General features: G+C 43.8%; 1 protein-coding gene across 2 annotated transcripts in view; it reads left to right on the top strand.

Annotated features, from left to right (window-relative positions):
- Positions 1–11,821: 11,821 nt before the first annotated feature.
- The window catches only part of tfam (transcription factor A, mitochondrial), a 37,338-nt gene continuing 29,676 nt past the window's right edge, over positions 11,822–19,483 (top strand). The window contains exon 1 of one of the 2 annotated variants that reach the window (XM_078565909.1): positions 11,822–12,026. In XM_078565909.1, coding sequence (XP_078422035.1) covers positions 11,947–12,026 — 80 coding nt within the window. In that variant the 5' untranslated portion in view covers positions 11,822–11,946. The remainder of the gene's footprint in view (positions 12,027–19,483) is intronic. The other variant, XM_078565910.1, reaches the window with a different exon arrangement.

Here is a 19,483-nt window from a genome sequence, read left to right as displayed (position 1 = left end):
TGAACTCTTCTTCCGCCACCTTTGTCTCCGTGTTCACTTCTTTGGGCAGGAGTCCTCTCCCCGTTCAACGGATCCTTTTACCCGCCTCCAATATTCTCCCTCCACCTGGACCCCTCTCTCTGGATTTTTACCTGCTCTTGATCTTTTCATGGAGAACTGTCGGTGTGACATCAGTCGTCTCAATTTCTCTGCTCCTCTCACCCACTCTAACCTGTCTCTTTCTGAACTTGCCACACTCCGTTCTCAGGTCCAATCCTGACTTTGTCATCAAACCCGCTGACAAGGGTGGTGCTGTTGTCTGGCACACTGACCTCTACCTTGCAGAGGCTGAGCGTCAACTCACAGACACTTCCTTCTACCTCCCCCGGACCATGACCCTACCACTGAACATCAAGCCATTGTTTCCAGGACTGTCACTGACCTCATCTCCTCTGGAGATCTTCCCTCCACAGCTTCCAACCTCATAGTCTCCCAACCTCGGACGGCCCGCTTCTATCTCCTACCCAAAATCCACAAATAGGACAGTCCCGGCAGTCCGATCGTGTGAGCCTGTTCCTGCCCCATGGAATTAATTTCTTGCTATCTTGACTCCATTCTCTCTCCCCTTGTCCAGTCCCTTCCCACCTACATCCGCAATTCCTCTCACGCCCTACATCATATCAACAATTTCCAGTTCCCTGGCCCCAACTGCCTCCTCTTCACCATGGACGTCCAATCCCTCTACACCTCCATCCCCCACCGGGATGGTCTGAGGGCTCTCCGCTTCTTCCTCGAACAGGGGCCTGAACAATCCCCATCCACCACTACTCTCCTCCATCTGGCTGAACTTGTTCTCACACTGAACAATTTCTCCTTAAACTCCTCTCACTTCCTCCAAGTAAAAGGTGTGGCTATGGGTACCCGCATGGGCCCCAGTTATGCCTGTCTCTTTATGGGGTATGTGGAACATTCCTTGTTCCAGTCCTACTCAGGCCCCCTCCCACAACTCTTCCTCCGGTACATCGATGACTAATTCGGTGCCGCTTCATGCTCTCGTCTGGATCTGGAAAATATTAATTTTGCTTCCAATCTCCACCCCTCCATCATTTTCACATGGTCCATCTCTGACACTTCCCTTCCCTTCCTTGATCTCTCAGCCTCAATTTCTGGTGATAGACTGTCCACCAATATTCATTACAAGCCTACCAACTCCCACAGCTACCTCGACTACAGCTCCTCACACCCCACATCCTGTAAGAACTCCAACCCATTCTCTCAGTTCCTTCGCCTCCGTCGCATCTGTTCTGATGATGCCACTTTCCAAAACAGTTCCTCTGACATGTCTTCCTTCTATCTTAACCGAGGTTTTCCACCCATGGTGGTTGACAGGGCCCTCAACCGTGTCCAGCCCATCTCCCGCGCATCTGCCCTCACACCTGCCCTCACACCTTCCTCTCCTTCCCAGAACCATGATAGGGTCTCCTTTGTCCTCACTTATCACCCCACCAGCCTCCACTTTCAAAGGATCATCCTCCAACATTTCCACCAACTCCAGCATGATGCCACCACCAAACACATCTTCCCTTCACCCCCCCCGGTGGCTTTCCGCAGGGATCATTCCCTCCAGGAAACCCTGGTCCACTCCTCCATCACCCACTACACCTCACCCCCTCCCACAGCACCTATCCAAGCAATCGCAGAAGGTGTAACACCTGCCCCTTTACTTACCCCCTCCTCACCATCCAAGGGCCCAAACACTCCTTTCAAGTGAAGCAGCGCTTCATTTGCACTTCCCTCAATTTAGTCTACTGCTCCCAATGCGATGATCTCTACATTGGAGAGACCAAACACAGACTGGGTGACCGCTTTGCGGAACACCTTCGGTCTGTCCGCAAGCATGACCCAGACTTCCATGTCACTTGCCATTTCAACACACCACCCTGCTCTCATGCCCACATGTCCGTCCTTGGCCTGCTGCAATGTTCCAGTTAAGCTCAACACAAACTGGAGGAATAGCACCTCATCTTCCGACTAGGCACTATACAGCCTTCCGGACTTAATATTGAGTTCAACAATTTCAGATCATGAACTCTCTCCTCCATCCCCACCCACTTTCCGATCCCCCTTTTTCCAATAATTTATAATTTCTTTACAAACATATTTTTCTTTTCCCTCCTATTTTTAAATTTATTTCACTTAATTGTTTCATCTCCACCTTTTAGCCCATTTTGATCCCTTCCCCTCACCCCACCCCCAGTAGGGCCATCTGTCACTAGCTTGCTACCCTTAATGTCCCCATTAGCACATCCTTTAGATAATATCACCACTGTCAACACCCTTTTGTCGATGACATCTTGTGGCAATCTCTTCTTGGCCTCCACCTTTCACTGGCCCCCTATCGAGCTCTATCTGTCCCACCCCCCTCTACCAGCTTATATTTCATCTCATTTCTGTATGTCTTAGTTCTGATGAAAGGTTATACGGACTCGAAACGTCAGCTGTATCCTTCTCCGCAGATGCTGTCAGACCTGCTGAGTCTTTCCAGGTATTTTTGTTTTTGTTCTAGATTTCCAGCATCCACAGTATTTTGCTTTTATCTTAAAGATTAATAATCACTTGTTACATACTCAGATTGGCAGAATGTGACTAGTGATGACCTCAGGGCTTTTCATTAAGCCTGTATATGACCTAAATGAAGGATTACATAGAGTCTACAGCAAAAAGCAGGTTATTCAGCCCAAGTGGTGTATGGTGGTGTTAATAGAGAGCCTGTGTGTCTAATATTGTGGATGACACTAATTTAGGTCATGTATTGTAGATGGGAGTATTACGTTGCAATGGTAATGATACATAAAGTGAGTGTGTAAAACTATGGCAGGTGGAGTTCAGTGAAGATACCAATGAATTTTAAAAAAGTGCAAATACAACTTACTTGCCTGGGCTTTGACAGCTGGATGTGGACTAATTGAAAGGACTTAACCAAAGTATAAGTATCAGTGAATTCTAGATGCTCTACCAATAAATACGTGATAGTGGTTTGTTATTAAGCGTAATGTGTAGGAACGCATTTACGTCCAAGCTCCTCTGCTGACTTGGACATACGTCACTATTCATCATGTTAATATACTGGAATTTCATACTGCATACCAGTGGGGTGGTGGTAGCAGCATGGGATTGCAACTGTTCAAGATTCATCATCAACTTGGGGCAACAGAGAACATAAGGTGAGGCAAGATGCCAGCTTTGGCTGCAAAATGACAAACTGCAAGAATTTTAAGAAAAATGTCCTCATAAAAAAGGTGTGTAGAAACATACATTAATATTGAAAAGTTATAAATCTTTCTCAAAACTGCTTGTGTTATTTAAATGACAGTTGACGCTTATTAACTTGTCAATGATGGGTGCAGCACCACAATTGTAAATGTTAGGGGCCAGAAAACTTAATTGTCTTTTAAGATGCTTCAATGACCAGCGACATTTCGGCTCAAACTTGATTTTTGTTTTTTCAAGTATTTATCTGTTATTTGGAGCACACTCACCTAATCTGAAATCCTTTATTAATGCCAGATGCAAATTTCAGACATGCAATGGCGATGGAGTGGGTTTGGGGCGGGGGGGGAGGAGGTGTGGTGGGACAGAGACCAAAGGCCTACAATACAGTTTACACCAAATATTTTCATGACTTGATCAGTTACAAGAGATGTTCAAAGTGACATTTATGCTGTAATGATGTTGAAGTAGCTTAAGATGAAATCGAAAGAGATCTTACGTTGTGGTGGAGTTGGTGCTTAATGTGCCAAGTCACTGGAGAAGCAATCTACAAAGCAAAGCAAAGCATGTATTATCAAAGAGAATGTAGTCGCATTGACCGAGCAGTGACTAGGGCCAGAAATGAAAGCGTAGGGGGTAAATGGATCTATTGCAGGTAGGTAAAATGTGCATTTTGGGCACAAGTACAATGTCCTCTTTCATTTAGTAAGTGATTTGGAAATATGAGAGGAACAACTTTGAAATTTACTGATGATACTGAATTGGGGAGCATGGAAAATTGCCAGAGATTGACTGGTTTGTGGACAGGTGGCAGATGCAGAGAAATGTGGGATACCACATTTTCGAAAAAGAACATATCCTTAATGATTGTTAACAATACTAAGCCGAGGAATAGAGAGATCCAGGATGCAAATACACAGATCTTAATGGTATTACAAGCAGTAAAGACTATTAAAAAGGTAAAAAGCACTGGGTTTTGTATATAGCATTAAATATAAAAGCAAAGAAACAATATTAAATTGGTGCAAGACATTGCTTAGGCCTCGGTTGGATTATTGCCTGCAGTTCAGGCCCTCAAGTTTTAGGAAGGATATTAGAACAATAGGAAAGAATAATTAGAATTATACTGACAATGAGACGTTATAGTTATGGAAAATACCTTGAAAAATTTATGGGGGTGAAGGTTAAGGATGAATCAAACAGTTTTCAAAATTAAGTTTCAAGAGGGTGAACAAAGTTATAAAAAGGGTGGAAACCACAGCATAAGGTATAATGGCTGTTATTTCTACCCAACTGCATGGCACTCTTACTGATTTCATGATGGTATGGGAAAACCTACATTTCTCGTTTCAGTCCAGCAAGGTTGATGAAAACAAGCAAAATAGATGCAGATGCTGGCAATCTGAAATCAAAACAGAAAGAGCTGGGAACACTCAGTAGGTCAGGCAGCAACTGTGAAGAGAAAGAGTTAATATTTCAGGTCAATGAATCTTCATCAGGTTACTGAGAACCTCTGTTGTATGGAGCAGGTTGCGGTTCAATAATGTAGTTAGACTGATATTCAGAAGTCTTATTAAATATGGGGTGGGACAAAAACCTTGCAGAGCTTTAGGTTTCTGGGAAGATATTCCATTTGCATTCGCCACTGTCTCACCAATGGACACTACTCAAGGTGTGGTTTGACTGGAGTATTGTATATTTTATTGTGGTATTATGCAACTTGCATTGCACTGCTTTGGTTGACAATGAGACGTTATAGTTATGGAAAATGCCTTGAAAATTTATGGGGTTAAGGATGAATCAAACAGTTTTTCAAAATTAAGGTTCTCAGTAACCTGAAGATTCATTGATCTGAAATATTAACTCTTTCTCTTCACAGTTGCTGCCTGACCTACTGAGTTTTCCCAGCACTTTCTGTTTTGATTTCAGATTGCCAGCATCTGCATCTATTTTGCTTCTGTTTTCATCAACCTTGCTGGACTGAAACGAGATGTAGGTTTTCCCATACCATCATGAAATCAGTAAGAGTGCCATGCAGTTGGGTAGAAATAACAGCCATTATACCTTATGCTGTGGTTTCCACCCTTTTTATAACTTTGTTCACCCTCTTGAAACTTAATTTTGAAAAACTGTTTGATTCATCCTTAACCTTCACCCCCATAAATTTTTCAAGGCATTTTCCATAACTATAACGTCTCATTGTCTGTATAATTCTAATTATTCTTTCCCATTGTTCTAATATCCTTCCTAAAACTTGAGGGCCTGAACTGCAATAATCCAACTGAGGCCTAAGCAATGTCTTGCACCAATTTAATATTGTTTCCTTGCTTTTATATTTAATGCTATATACAAAACCCAGTGCTTTTTACTTTTTTAATAGTCTTTACTGCTTGTAATACCATTAAGATCTGTGTATTTGCATCCTGGATCTCTCTATTCCTCGGCTTAGTATTGTTAACAATCATTAAGGATATGTTCTTTTTCCAAAATGTGGTATCCCATATTTCTCTGCATCTGCCACCTGTCCACAAACCAGTCAATCTCTGGCAATTTTCCATGCTCCCCAGTTCAGCATCATCAGCAAACTTCAAAATTGTTCCTCTCATATTTCCAAATCACTTACTAAATGAAAGAGGACATTGCACTTGTGCCCAAAATCCACATTCTACCTACCTGCAATAGATCCATTTACCCCCTACACTTTCATTTCTGGCCCTAGTCATTTCTTGGTCAATGCGACTACATTCTCTTTGATAGTACATGCTTTAAGTATAAAATATTACTGAATTTTCTAAATACACACCCGCCACACTCCTTTTTCTAAACAAAAAAATTCAATTATTTACAACCTGTCATTTACAAATCCACACTGACTATGCTTCAAATGGCTTGTTCATCTCTAAGTGTTCATTCATTTCCGATTTCCTATTCCTTGAAAAAGTATGTAACTACACCACATGGATTGCAGCAATTCAAGAAGGCAGCTCACCACCACCTTTTCAAGGACAATTAGGGATGGGCAATAAATGTTGGCCTAGCCAGCGATGCCCAAATCCCATGAGTGAATAAAAAAAACAGTAAATTCTTGCCATTTAGCTGTATCTATAACAAAATCATAGTCACTATAAATGCTAAAATTAATTAAGCCAGGCCTCTGTTTATGCAACAATTACAAGAACTGCAGCTAAATCTCATGGTTCTGTACCTCTCCATATGTAAGTTGATGACACCCAACTCTACTTCTTCACAAACATCCTTGACTACATGACCAACACTTAGTTGTTGGACTTCTTACCTGACATTACATTGTCAGTGAGTCAGATATTTTTACGATCAAACAATGGGAACACAAAACCCGTTCTGTTCAACTGCTGTTAAGGACTATTCCTGTCCAGACAACCTTCCCGCCAAGTTCAGGCTGAACCAGCTCATGCCGACTCTTCCACTTCCATTTCCAATTGATGGGATCCTAAATGAGTGGGTAGATTCATAACCTGATTGAACATTTTTCACTTCACTTGCAACTGCTTGGGAGACTCTCCCTTCTTGGAAGATAGTCCTTAGGTCTTTGTTTTTCTTAACCCTGTCAGTCCTTCAAAGGTTTTCTATCCAGTATCCATTCACCAAAAGTCAGTCACTGATCCAAAATTCCCTACCCTAAACTCAAACTATCATGTGTCCACAGCCTCCAACCCCGATAGGCCTGAGGAATTGGATCTAATTTAGGAGCCATACTTAAATCTCCTTCCAATTTATATCAGGCAGTTCACAATTTTATATTGTGTGGTAAACAACTCATTGCTATCAAATATAATTTCTAACAATAAAATGTTTTTTTTGGTCACTATTTGTTTTTAAAATGTAAAATATTGTTGGGGCACGTTCCAAGGATAGACAGCTCAGAGGCTGCCAGAGGATGCAAATGTTAGCTACCCTTTTTGTTTTTAAACTGCCTTTGAAGAATTCTACGGTAATACTATTTTTAACTGTATGAGAGAAAGGTCCTAAGAATCAAAGATAAGGTTGTAATGTTTACTGATACTGTGGCTGTCTCACTGACTAATGTTACTGAGGAAAAAAAAAGGAAAAACTGCAAATGTTGGATATACATGGCAGGTCAATCAGCATCTGTCAAGGGACAAGATGGGTTAAGATGCTTCAGATTTGTAATCTCCTTCAGAACTGAAGGCTAAGAGATGGAGGGTCATTTTAGTAAAAATAGAAAAAAAGCGACAAATATAGGGATGAAAGGGTGACATCTAACAGATACAACAATCCCAAAGATGGAGTTAATATATGAAAGGGCCTACAAACTGAGATTAAAAAATTGGTGACATAAAGAACCTGCATTTATATAGCACCTTTCAGGACCTCAGGATGTTCTTCACAGCCAGTTAAGTACATCTGAAGTACAAACACTGTTGTCATGTAGAAAAACAACAGCTAATTCATATACAGCATGGCCCCACAAACAACAATATAATGATGACTAGGTAATCTGTTTTAGTGAAGCTGGTTGTGTGATAAATATTGACCAATACACAAAGTGAACTTCCCAGCTGTTCAAGTTGTGTATAGGACCTTTGGCGTCTGCCTGACAGGACAAAGGGAACCTTGGTTTAACATCGCTTTTGAAAAACCACACTCCCTCAGTACTGCACTGTGGTGTTAACCTAGATTATGGGCTCAAATTTCTGGAGTAGGTCTTGAAATCAACCTCCTGACTCTGGTGAGAGTCAAAACGATATTTAAAAGATCATCAGTGAAATAATGCAGCAACATGGGAAAACAAAAGAAGATGCAAATACAGGGGATGGGGTGTGGATGATGAGTGGTCCACATACAACAAAAGTTTTATCTATAGGGAAAGAGAAAAATGACAAATACAACCTGATCTGACATTTGAGGGACAAGATAAAGAACTAGCTCATACCATGGGTTCAGAACCCCTAGAAATAAAACCTAAACATGAGTTAACTCTCTCTCATTGCCTGAGCCAGCCTCCTGTTTGATTGTGGATTTGATTAAAAATGTGCCAGTCCTACCACCTTCTGGACAGTGAGTAATTCTTGTTGCTATAAATATTCATATAAATAAAAGCCTTGCATTACTCCACATAATGACATGAAAGAAAGCTAGCATTTCCCTGACAGTTTTTTTCCGACTTTGATAACAGGCTTCTCCCAAGAGAAGGAGGCAGGATTTACAAGCAGCTGCCAATTCATGAGACACCCTCATCCCTTGTGCTCAATATTGGCGGGAGAGGCAGATCTGCTGCCCCACTCTTTTTTTCTAAAGACAAACTTCCCCTAGCAACAGCAATGAGCCTCTAGTTAACCTAGAGAGTGCCTATTTTCAGCACTTCATTGCAAGGTTAGTCAGGTTTCTGCTCTGGTTCCATTCAACTTTGTGGCTTTAAAGGGATAGATGATGTTAACAAAGTTCTGCCTTTGACATTTTTTACAAGAAAAGTTTGTTTTACATCTATTGTCTACCAAAACCCAGCAGCCACTTGCACTTATATAGCTCATTTAACTTACAAAATGTTCCAAGGTGCTTTGCAAATTTTATCAAACAAAATTTGACACCGAGACACGTAAGGAGACATTAAAGCCAAATATTTGGTCAACGAGATATAGGGTTTAAGGAGCAATCTTTTTTTTTATTCATTAGGGCATGTGAGCATCACTGGCTGGCCCAGCATTTATTGCCCATTCCTAATTGCCCTTGAGAAGGTGGTGATGAGCTGACTTCTTGAGCCGCTGCAGTCCACATGGTGTAGGTACACCCACAGTGTTGTTAGGGAAGGACTTCCAGGATTTTGACCCAGCGACAGTGAAGCAACAGCGATATAGTTGCAAGTCAGGAAGGTGAGCGGCTTGGAGAACTTCCAGGTGGTGGTGTTCCCATCTATCTGCTGCCCTCGTCCTTCTAGGTGGTGGTGGTTGTGGGTTTGGAAGGTGCTGCCTAAGGAGCCTTGATGAGTTTCCATAGTGCACCTTGTGGATGGTACACACTGCTGCCACTGTTCATCGGTGGTGGGGGGAGTGAATGTTTGTGGATGGGGTGCCAATCAAGCGGGCTGCTTTGTCCTGGATGGTGTCCAGCTTCTTCAGTGTTGTTGGAACTGCACTCGTTCAGGCAAGTGGAGAATATTCCATCACACTCCTGGCTTGTGCCTTGTAGATGGTGGACAAGGTTTTGGGAGTCAGGAGGTGAGTTTCTCATCACATTCCTAGGATTCCTAGCCTCTGACCTGCTCTTGTAGCCACAGTATTTATATGGCTGGTTCAGTTCAGTTTCTGGTCAATGGTAACCCCCAGGATGTTGATAGTGGGGGATTCAGCAATGGTAAAACCATTGAATGTCAAGGGGTGATGGTTAGATTCTCTCTTGTTGGAGATGATCATTGTCTGGCACTTTGTGGCATGAATATTACTTGCCGCTTGTCAGCCCAAGCCTGGATATTGTCCAGGTCTTGCTGCTTTTGGGCATGGACTGCTTCAGTATCTGAGGAATCGTGAATTGTGCTGAACATTGTGCAATCATCAGCGAACACCCCCACTTCTGACCTTATGATTGAAGGAAGGTCATTGATGAAGCAGCTGAAGTTGGTTGGGCCTGGGACACTACCCAGCAAATCCTGCAGTGATATCTTGGACTGAAATGATTGACCTCCAACAACCACAACCATCTTCGTTTGTGCTAGGTATGATTCCCACCAGTGGAGAGCTTTGCCCCTGATTCCCATTGACTCCAGTTTTTCTAGGGCTCCTTGATGCCACACTAGGTCAAATGCTGCCTTGATGTCAAGGGCAGTCACTCTCACCTCACCTCGGGAGTTCAGCTCTTTCGTTCATGTTTGAACCAAGGCTGTAGCGAGGTTAGAAGCTGAGTGACCCAGGCGAAACCCAAACTGAACGGCATTGAGCAGGTTATTGCTAAGCAAGTGATGCTTGATAGCACTGTTGATGACCCCTTCCATCACTTTACTGATGGGGTCGTAATTGGCCAGGTTGGATTTGTCCTGCTTTTTGAGTACAGGGAATACCTAGGCAATTTTCCATATAGCTAGGTAGATGTCTGTGTTGTAGCTATGCTGGAACAGCTTGGCTAGGGGCACGGCAAGTTCTGGTGCACAAGTCTTCAGTACTATTGCCGGAATGTTGTCAGGGCCCATAGCCTTTGCAGTATCCAGTGCCTTCAGATGTTTTTTGATATCACGTGGAGTGAATCGAATTTGTTGAAGACTGGCATCTGAGATGCTGGGGACCTCTCCTACATTGGTCATCCACTCAGCACTTCTGGCTGAAGATTGTTGGGAATGCCTTATCCTTTGCACTGATGTGCTGGGTTCTCCATCATTGAGGATGGGGCTATTTGTGGAGCCTCCTCCTCCAGTGAGTTGTTTAATTGTCCACCACCATTCACAAATGGATGTGACAAAACTGCAGAGCTTAGATCTGGTCTGTTAGTTGTGGAATCGCTTAGCTCTGTCTATCACTCGCTGTTTGTGCTGTCTGGCATGCAAGTAGTCCTGTGTTGTGACTTCACCAGGCCCGCAGCGCCTCATGGTTAACCAGTCTTGAGTTACGACATCTGTTTGAAAACTATCCCATTTAGCATTGTGATAGTGCCAAGTAACGAGAGGAAGAGAGGCAGAGAGATTTGGGGAGGGAATTCCAGAGCTTAAAGCCTTGGCACCTGAAGGCGTGGCTGCTAATGGTGGGGCAATTAAAATCGGAGGTGGTGAAGAGGCCGGAATTGGCGGAGCACATATATCTCAGGGGGTTGTAAGGTTGGAGGAGATTACAGAGGTAGGGAGGGATGGATGGATTTGAAAACAAGGACGAACTTTTTATAATTGAAGCTTTGCTTTACTAGGAGCTAATGGAAAACAATTTTAAATTTAAAAGCAACATATAAACCATCCTGTCCCATTTTGCATTACTCTCTCGGTGTCACAGAACAACATATTTTTTCACATTTTGCGACCAATGCCAGTCTAGCCTCACTTAAAAATGTGTTTAAATATGACTGTTTTGACTTTTAGTATTTAAATTCCACAATTGTCCTTTCCTGAAAAATTCAACCAAACACGCCTCTAGCAATAAAAGCAAAACACAATGGGTGCTGGAAATCTGAAATAAAAACAGAAAATGCTGTAAACACTCAGCAGGTCTGGCAGCATCCGTGGGGGGGCAGAAACAAAGTTAACGTTGGGAGTCCGTCAAATTCAACCAAGCATGCCTCTGGCGATGTTTTCCTACTTAACTTACAAATGATTAAAAAAGTAATGAAATAAAATTGGATGGAATAACCTTACACAGCCAAAGAGAATAATAAACAAAATTCTGGGGAGCAAACTGTGGCATTGCAAGTTTTGCTGCAAAAAAAAATGCTCTAGCAACTTTCAAAGAAATCATGTTAAAACCATCGTGAACAGCAAGTGGCAGACAGATGCTGCTAATGTAGATGGAAGCTCTCACGTTTGTTGGTGTAGTTGTAGTGAAGAGTACTGCACACTTTTTTTTTGAATTTGCCTCTCAGTCAGAGGGAGCTCCTCCCAGCTGCCTTGCACCCAGTAAATGTTCTGGTGCAAACGGTGCGACCATTCTTCCTCCTCCTCCGTCCCAGAATCCCTCGGCGGGCGCGGTGAACAATTCGCGTGAGCTGAAGTGACCCCCGAGTAACGGGATGGCGAGCGTCGTGTCTCTGGGTTTGCTCGGTAGGAGACTCGGGGGGTTGCTCAGTAGCTGCTCCTGGCCGCCTGTGAGGTGAGTGAGGTCGGTCCGGGGGGCAATCGGCGCTCGTGCAGGAAGCAGCCGCGAGGCCCATTGTCCCAGGGATGGAGCGCGCGCAGGCGGGATCGCTCGGCTTCCATTTGCTGCAGCATTGTAACCGGGAGCAGCAAATGTTACAATGTCTCAATCTGTTACAATGCAGAGTCTGCTACTAATGTAACCATCGGTCATTCAAGCAACTGAGAGGGATTCAATAGAGATAAGAGCTCTGATGGCCTACATCCTCCCGCCACACCCCCCCCCCCCCTCCTTCATCCCTCCTTCCTCTCCAGAAATGGTCACCCGCTCTGAATACTTTGTTTACTCTGAGACATCCTTGTTCCCTCCTCCCCCAGGATATAACCGTCTCCACCCACCTCCCCGAAAAAACACATAACTCTCTCCTTCCTCCCCCAAACACAATACCCTCACCTTCCTACCCTCAGTACACACCTTCCTACCCACAAAACACATAACCCTCTCCTTCCTACTCCCAAAACACATAACCCTCACCTTCCTACCCTCAGAACACATGACCCTCTCCTTCCTACCCCCAAAACACATAACCCTCACCTTCCTACCCTCAGTACACACCTTCCTACCCCCAAAACACATAACCCTGACCTTCCTACTCCCAAAATACACAACCCTCACCTTCCTACCCTCAGTACACACCTTCCTACCCCCAAAACACATAACCCTGACCTTCCTACTCCCAAAATACACAACCCTCACCTTCCTATCCTCAGAACACACCTTCCTGCCCTCAAAATACATAAGCCTCTCCTTCCTCTCCAAAACACATAACTTTCACCTTCCTACCCTCACAATACATAACTCTTTCCTTTCCACCCCCCCCCCGCATTAATCCTCATGAGGATGTAAAAGGTGCTTTTGAAGTGAAAGTTCTTTTCTCTTTATTAAGATGAATTTCATGTGCTCTCCCAATCTCTCAAAAATGGGGGAATTCCTTCATTGTAGCTGGGTTTGAATCAGTAACTGCTGTTAACTGAAAAATTTAGTGGCTCAGAAATAAATACATGAGGTGTTAATTGTTATAATTAAAAATGTAATCTTAATAACAGTATGCTTTATTTAGGAAAGTGTCCATGTTTTGAGTTCTAGTGCTCAGGCGAGTCCACTGGTGAGCAATGACCCTTTTGTATTGTGCAATTTATATTATAGTTATGTTTTATTTAAAGATACTTGTTTAGATGGACAACCCTCTTTCCATGTCAAAAGCACTTGTTGGCACTGCATTGCCTTTGAAGGAGGGCATTTGTAATATATCTTGGGGGATTAGGAGTTCCTCAAATTAATGTAAATCCAAAATAGTATGTCAGGCACAATTGTGTGTTTCCAAGCTCTCTGTTCAAGTTTATTGGAGGCCTGAAAGCTGAGGACAGTATGTGATTTGCAGAAAGGGAGAAAATCACGAATGCTTTGCTGAAATAAATTTTCGACAGTTCAGCCTGATGCATGGTTTACAATCAAGGCCCTTTGGTTTACAATGACAGATGCTGAATTTAACTTATTCTCTTCATCACCTGGATTTCTATCACTCTTTTGGGGGCTGGGGGGGTGGTTGGATTTAGTGATTCCATCCATTTCTTTTTTTGTTGAATTGGATGAAAATGGCGGCCTTGCTTGTAACTTATAGCAGAACGGCTATTTTCTGCCTTCAGGCTATCGTTTATCGCGACTGAATAATTCATATTCTCTCCGTTATGTGGAATACTTGAACTTTTACTAATATTTTGGGAATTCTTTCAGTTTAGCTCCTCCTATTCGTTTCCTGTGCAAACTGGTCCTTCAGGAAACAATAATGCATCAGTTGTTAAACTTCTCTCAGACATTTGGTGAAGGAGGAGATCAGAAGTCAATCTTTACTGTTTTAAATTTATTCATAAAGTGAGGCATTACAAAATATAGCTCGTAACTCTGCAACCCACCACCAGTGTCAATAAATGCCTCTCTATACTCCTTTTGAGTAAATCCAATAAATGAGCAAATTAGGTAGTGAACAAAACTTTAAAGGAAATTTATCAAATTAATTTAAAATGTTTTGGGTGGAGATGATGCCCATCGGTCACGGTGGAAGGCCTCAAGGGTACTGGTGGACACTGCATCCTCCCTCTCCAGGGACACCCAGGCGCGGACATAATCACGAAAGAAAGGCAAGCAGTTGGAATGAACGACCCCCTCAACCGCCTGGACCTGTTTTAAGGCTAATGAGGTCTTCCAACCTGCCTGCCCCCAACCGCCTCCACACTTGGTGACCAGAGGCGTGGGGCTGAAGTGCAACCAAAAATGGAGTAGCCCCTTTTAAATAATGAAAGAGTGGCTTTAACCTATGTAAACGTGGAACACGGACTCCTCAAGGCTGCAGAAATTGCAGGCGGCCTGGGATTCTGTGAACTGACGTAATCTTAGATTGCACAGGACTGCTGCACGCAACACCCTCCACGTCATGTCCCAATGGAAGAAAGGAGGATTCCCACCTAGTGAGCCCTCCAGTGTCTCTATTTGCTCCTTTTGAAAAACAAATAAACAAATATTAACTAATTAAAGGGGCACTGTAACAAAAAAGGAAACTTAAAGAAAATAGTGTCCCTGGAGCTGATGGTGCACTCCTGCCCGCCCGCGCGCAATGCCTACCAACCACTGAAGGCCTCAAGCGAACCAGAGAGTCTCTTTCTACTCTTTTGAGTACGCCAATAAAATAAAATAGACTAATTAATAAATTAACTAATAAATAAATTGACAGCCCCTTTAAAGGGGTGAATCTCGAAAGAATTTTTTAAGGGGGTGAATGTCTCTTTACTGGATGCTCAAATCATTATCCAATGAGTGCCCCAACTTTTTTATTCATTCATGGGATATGGGCGTCACTGGCTAGGCCAGCATTTATTGCCCATCCCTAATTGCCCTTGTTGAGAGGATATTTAAGAGTCAACCACATTGCCGTAACTATATTAACTTAACATTAATTTATACAATTAACATCAGTGTTCTAAGCTTTGAGGTTTGAGGTTCATCTATTATAAATACTGGCAATACATACCTTGGTATAAAGGTAAAAGCAAAATACTGCAGATGCTGGAAACCTGAAACAAAAACAAAAATAGCTGGAAAACTCAGCAGGTCAGACAGCATCTGCGGAGAGGAACACAGTTAACGTTTTGAGTCCGTATGACTCTTCATCAGAACTAAGGAAATAGAGAAATGACGTGAAATATAAGCTGGTAGAGGAGGGTGGGACAGGTAGAGCTGGATAGAGGGCCAGTGATAGGTGGAGGCAAAGAAGAGATTGCTAAAGATGTCATAGACAACAGTACAAAGAGACGTTGATGGTGGTGATATTATCTAAGGAATGTGCTAAGCAGCAGCAGGCTGAATTACTTATCACAAGGTGAAAGGGTCACCCAAACTCTTGCCATTTGCTTCCAGAGTTGAACTACAAATAGTCTGGCAGCATCTAGTGCTTGTTAACAGCATTGCATCTCACAAAAGATGTTTCCTTGAGGCAAAAACATTCATGATTGGATCAAATGACCACCGCCAGTTTGCTGAAACATAGTTAGGAAGAGGTACAAATCAATGCAACATCAGCTGTGGCTCAGTTCATAGCACCCTCGCCTTTGAATCAGAGGGTTGTGGGTTCATGTCCCACTCCCGGAAACCAAGAACTGTGATTGTACTCAAAAAGAGTTGCAATCTGTGACTGTTGATAACTCGAAAGAGATGGGCCAATCAAATAAAAATGACTTGCATTTATGTAGTGCTTTTCATGACCACTGGGCATCTCAAACTGCTTTACAGCCAATGACCTACTTTTTGAAGTGACCGAAGACACTGTTGTCGGAAACTCAGACAAACAGCAATGTGATAAAGACCAGATCTTTTTTTGTGATTTTGATTGAGGGAGAAATATTGGCCCAGATGCTGGGGATAACTGCAGCTCTTCTTTGAGATAGTGCCATGGGATCTTTTACATCCACTTGAGCAGACAGGTAGGGGCCTTGGTTTAAAGTCTCATCCAAAAGTCACTTCCAACAGTGCGGCACTTCCAACAGTGCGGCACTTCCAACAGTGCGGCACTTCCAACAGTGCGGCACCTACAACAGTGCGGCACCTACAACAGTGCGGCACCTACAACAGTGCGGCACCTACAACAGTGCGGCACTTCCAACAGTGCGGCACTTCCAACAGTGCGGCACTTCCAACAGTGCGGCACTTCCAACAGTGCGGCACTTCCAACAGTGCGGCACTTCCAACAGTGCGGCACTTCCAACAGTGCGGCACTTCCAACAGTGCGGCACTTCCAACAGTGCGGCACTTCCAACAGTGCGGCACTTCCAACAGTGCGGCACTTCCAACAGTGCGGCACTTCCAACAGTGCGGCACTTCCAACAGTGCGGCACTTCCAACAGTGCGGCACTTCCAACAGTGCGGCACTTCCAACAGTGCGGCACTTCCAACAGTGCGGCACTTCCAACAGTGCGGCACTTCCAACAGTGCGGCACTTCCAACAGTGCGGCACTTCCAACAGTGCGGCACTTCCAACAGTGCGGCACTTCCAACAGTGCGGCACTTCCAACAGTGCGGCACTTCCAACAGTGCGGCACTTCCAACAGTGCGGCACTTCCAACAGTGCGGCACTTCCAACAGTGCGGCACTTCCAACAGTGCGGCACTTCCAACAGTGCGGCATCATTTTCACATGGTCCATCTCTGACACTTCCCTTCCCTTCCTTGACCTCTCTGTCTCAATTTCTGGTGATAGACTGTCCACCAATATCCATTACAAGCCTACCTACTCCCACAGCTACCTCGACTACAGCTCCTCACACCCCGCTTCCTGTAAGGACTCCATCCCATTCTCTCAGTTCCTTCGCCTCCATCGCATCTGTTCTGATGACGCTACCTTCAAAAACAGTTCCTCTGACATGTCCTCCTTCTTCCTTAACCGAGGTTTTCCACCCACGGTCGTTGACAGGGCCCTTAACAATGTCTGGCCCTTCTCCCGCGCATCCGCCCTCACGCCTTCTCCTCCCTCCCAAAAACATGATAGGGTCCCCCTTGTCCTCACTTATCACCCCACCAGCCTCCGCATTCAAAGGATCATCCTCTGCCATTTCCGCCAACTCCAGCAAGATGCCACCACCAAACACATCTTCCCTTCACCCCCCCCTGGCGGCATTCCGTAGGGATCGTTCCCTCTGGGACACCCTGGTCCACTCCTCCATCACCCCCTACTCCTCAACCCCCACCTGTGGCACCTCCCCATGCCCATGCAAAAGATGCAACACCTGCCCCTTCACTTCCTCTCTCCTCACTGTCCAAGGCCCAAACACTCCTTTCAAGTGAAACAGCATTTCACTTGCATTTCCCCCAACTTAGTCTACTGCATTCGTTGCTCCCAATGCGGTCTCCTCTACATTGGAGAGACCAAACGTAAACTGGGCGACCGCTTTGCAGAACACCTGCGGTCTGTCCGCAAGAAAGACCCAAACCTCCCTGTCGATTACCATTTTAACACTCCACCCTGCTCCCTTGCCCACATGCCTGTCCTTGGCTTGCTGCATTTTTCCAGTGAAGCCCAACGCAAACTGGAGGAACAGCACTTCATCTTCCGACTAGGCACTTTACAGCCTTCCGGACTGAATATTGAATTCAACAACTTTAGATCTTGAACTCCCTCCTCCACCCCCAGCCCCTTTCCGTTTCTTCCCCCTCCCTTTTGTTTTTTCCAATAAGTTATATAGATTTTTCTTTTCCCACCTATTTCCATTATTTTTAAATCTATACCTTTAATGCCCTGTTAGTCTTTCCACCCCACCCCCACTAGAGCTGTACCTTGACTGTGCTGCCATCCATTCTTAATTAGCACATTCGTTTAGATAATATCACCACCTTCAACACCTCTTTGTTCCTTTGTCTGTGACATCTTTTGATTATCTGCTCCTATCACTGCTTGCTTGTCCCTACAACCACCCCCTCACCAACTTCTCTTCCCCCACCCCTCCACCTTAAACCAGCTTATATTTCACCCCTCTCCTAATATTATTCAGTTCTGTTGAAGGGTCATGAGGACTCGAAACATCAACTCTTTTCTTCTCCGCCGATGCTGCCAGACTTGCTGAGTTTTTCCAGGTAATTCTGTTTTTGTTTTGGATTTCCAGCATCCGCAGTTTTTTGTTTTTAAGGGTAGGATACAAATGGTTGGATCCAGACATCAGAATTGCATGAGAGCCATACAGAAAGAGCAAAGTACAACCAGAAAGATTGAGTGAGCACAGCAAGAATTTGGGAATGGAGGGAACATAAGCAATTATAGGGAGAGAGTTAATTATTTTTGCCTGATCTAACACCATGGGAGATGCATCTTTTTAAGAAGGGGGAGTCTCTTGCTTCAAACATTGCTTACAACACTTGACATTGTCTAAACTTACTATGAAGGTGTCCTACTACTCCTTTCCTGTTACTTAAATACGTTTTAGCTTTTTCTAAAAAGAATAATGAGATGTTCTGATGCCATGTGATTGTTCTAATTCTATTTGGTCTCAGAAGAAACCTGCTTCAGGCTAGATTGATGGATTGACACTGCACTTCCCTGTGGAACCTGTGGACTCGTCAAAAATATCCTTGCCATCAAAGCACTGGAAGATTTATTAATTGTTTGAGTCAGAAGGGACTTGAGCACATAATCTAGACTGAGGCTTTAGTGGAAAGTGAAGGAATACTGTTCAGTGGGTGGTGCTGACTTTCAGATGATGGCTATCTACCCTTTTAGATGGATGTGAGAGATCCCATGGTACTGTTCAAAGAAGAGTGGGTGATTTCTCCCAGTGTCTTGATCAACATTTATCCCTCTACCAGCACCACTGAAAAACAGACTCACTAAGCATTCATCCCATTGCTATTTGTGGGAGCTAACTGCATAACAAAAATGGCTGCCATGGTTGCCAGCAAAACAACAGTAACTACACTTTAAAAGTAATGACTTGGATGTGAAACACTGGTGAATCCACAGGATGTGAAAAGTGCTTTATACAGATCTTGCACCTGGTTATCAGAAAATGTCGGTTTTATGAGCAATGTGCTTAACAGGTTAAAGGTTGCACCTGTTACATTTTTGCATGTTTTTAACCTGTTTATTTTTGTCGGGACTCTCTGTAAATGAGCTCTTGGTCCTTGCATGTATGAGAGTTTGCATGCACTCCATATCTAGGTACATTTTGATAGCACGCCTAGGGCAATGAATAGAAAATCTTTTTTAGATTTGCTTTGATTATTAGTTCATTCCAGTCCCCCCACTGGATCCTCCTTGTGACTTTGGTCAGCAGCAGACTGTCTCAACATGAGATTTTTTCTCAGTTTGGCTTTAATTGCTGACCAAAGCTATTAAACAATATCTCAACAGGCAAGTAAGTAAGCAGTAACTGCTAA

Source organism: Cetorhinus maximus, chromosome 20 (genome assembly GCF_964194155.1).
Source record: "Cetorhinus maximus chromosome 20, sCetMax3.hap1.1, whole genome shotgun sequence".
Taxonomy (NCBI): Eukaryota; Metazoa; Chordata; class Chondrichthyes; order Lamniformes; family Cetorhinidae; genus Cetorhinus; species Cetorhinus maximus.
Note: the sequence above shows the minus strand (reverse complement) of the source record. Positions and strands in the feature narration are given on the sequence as shown.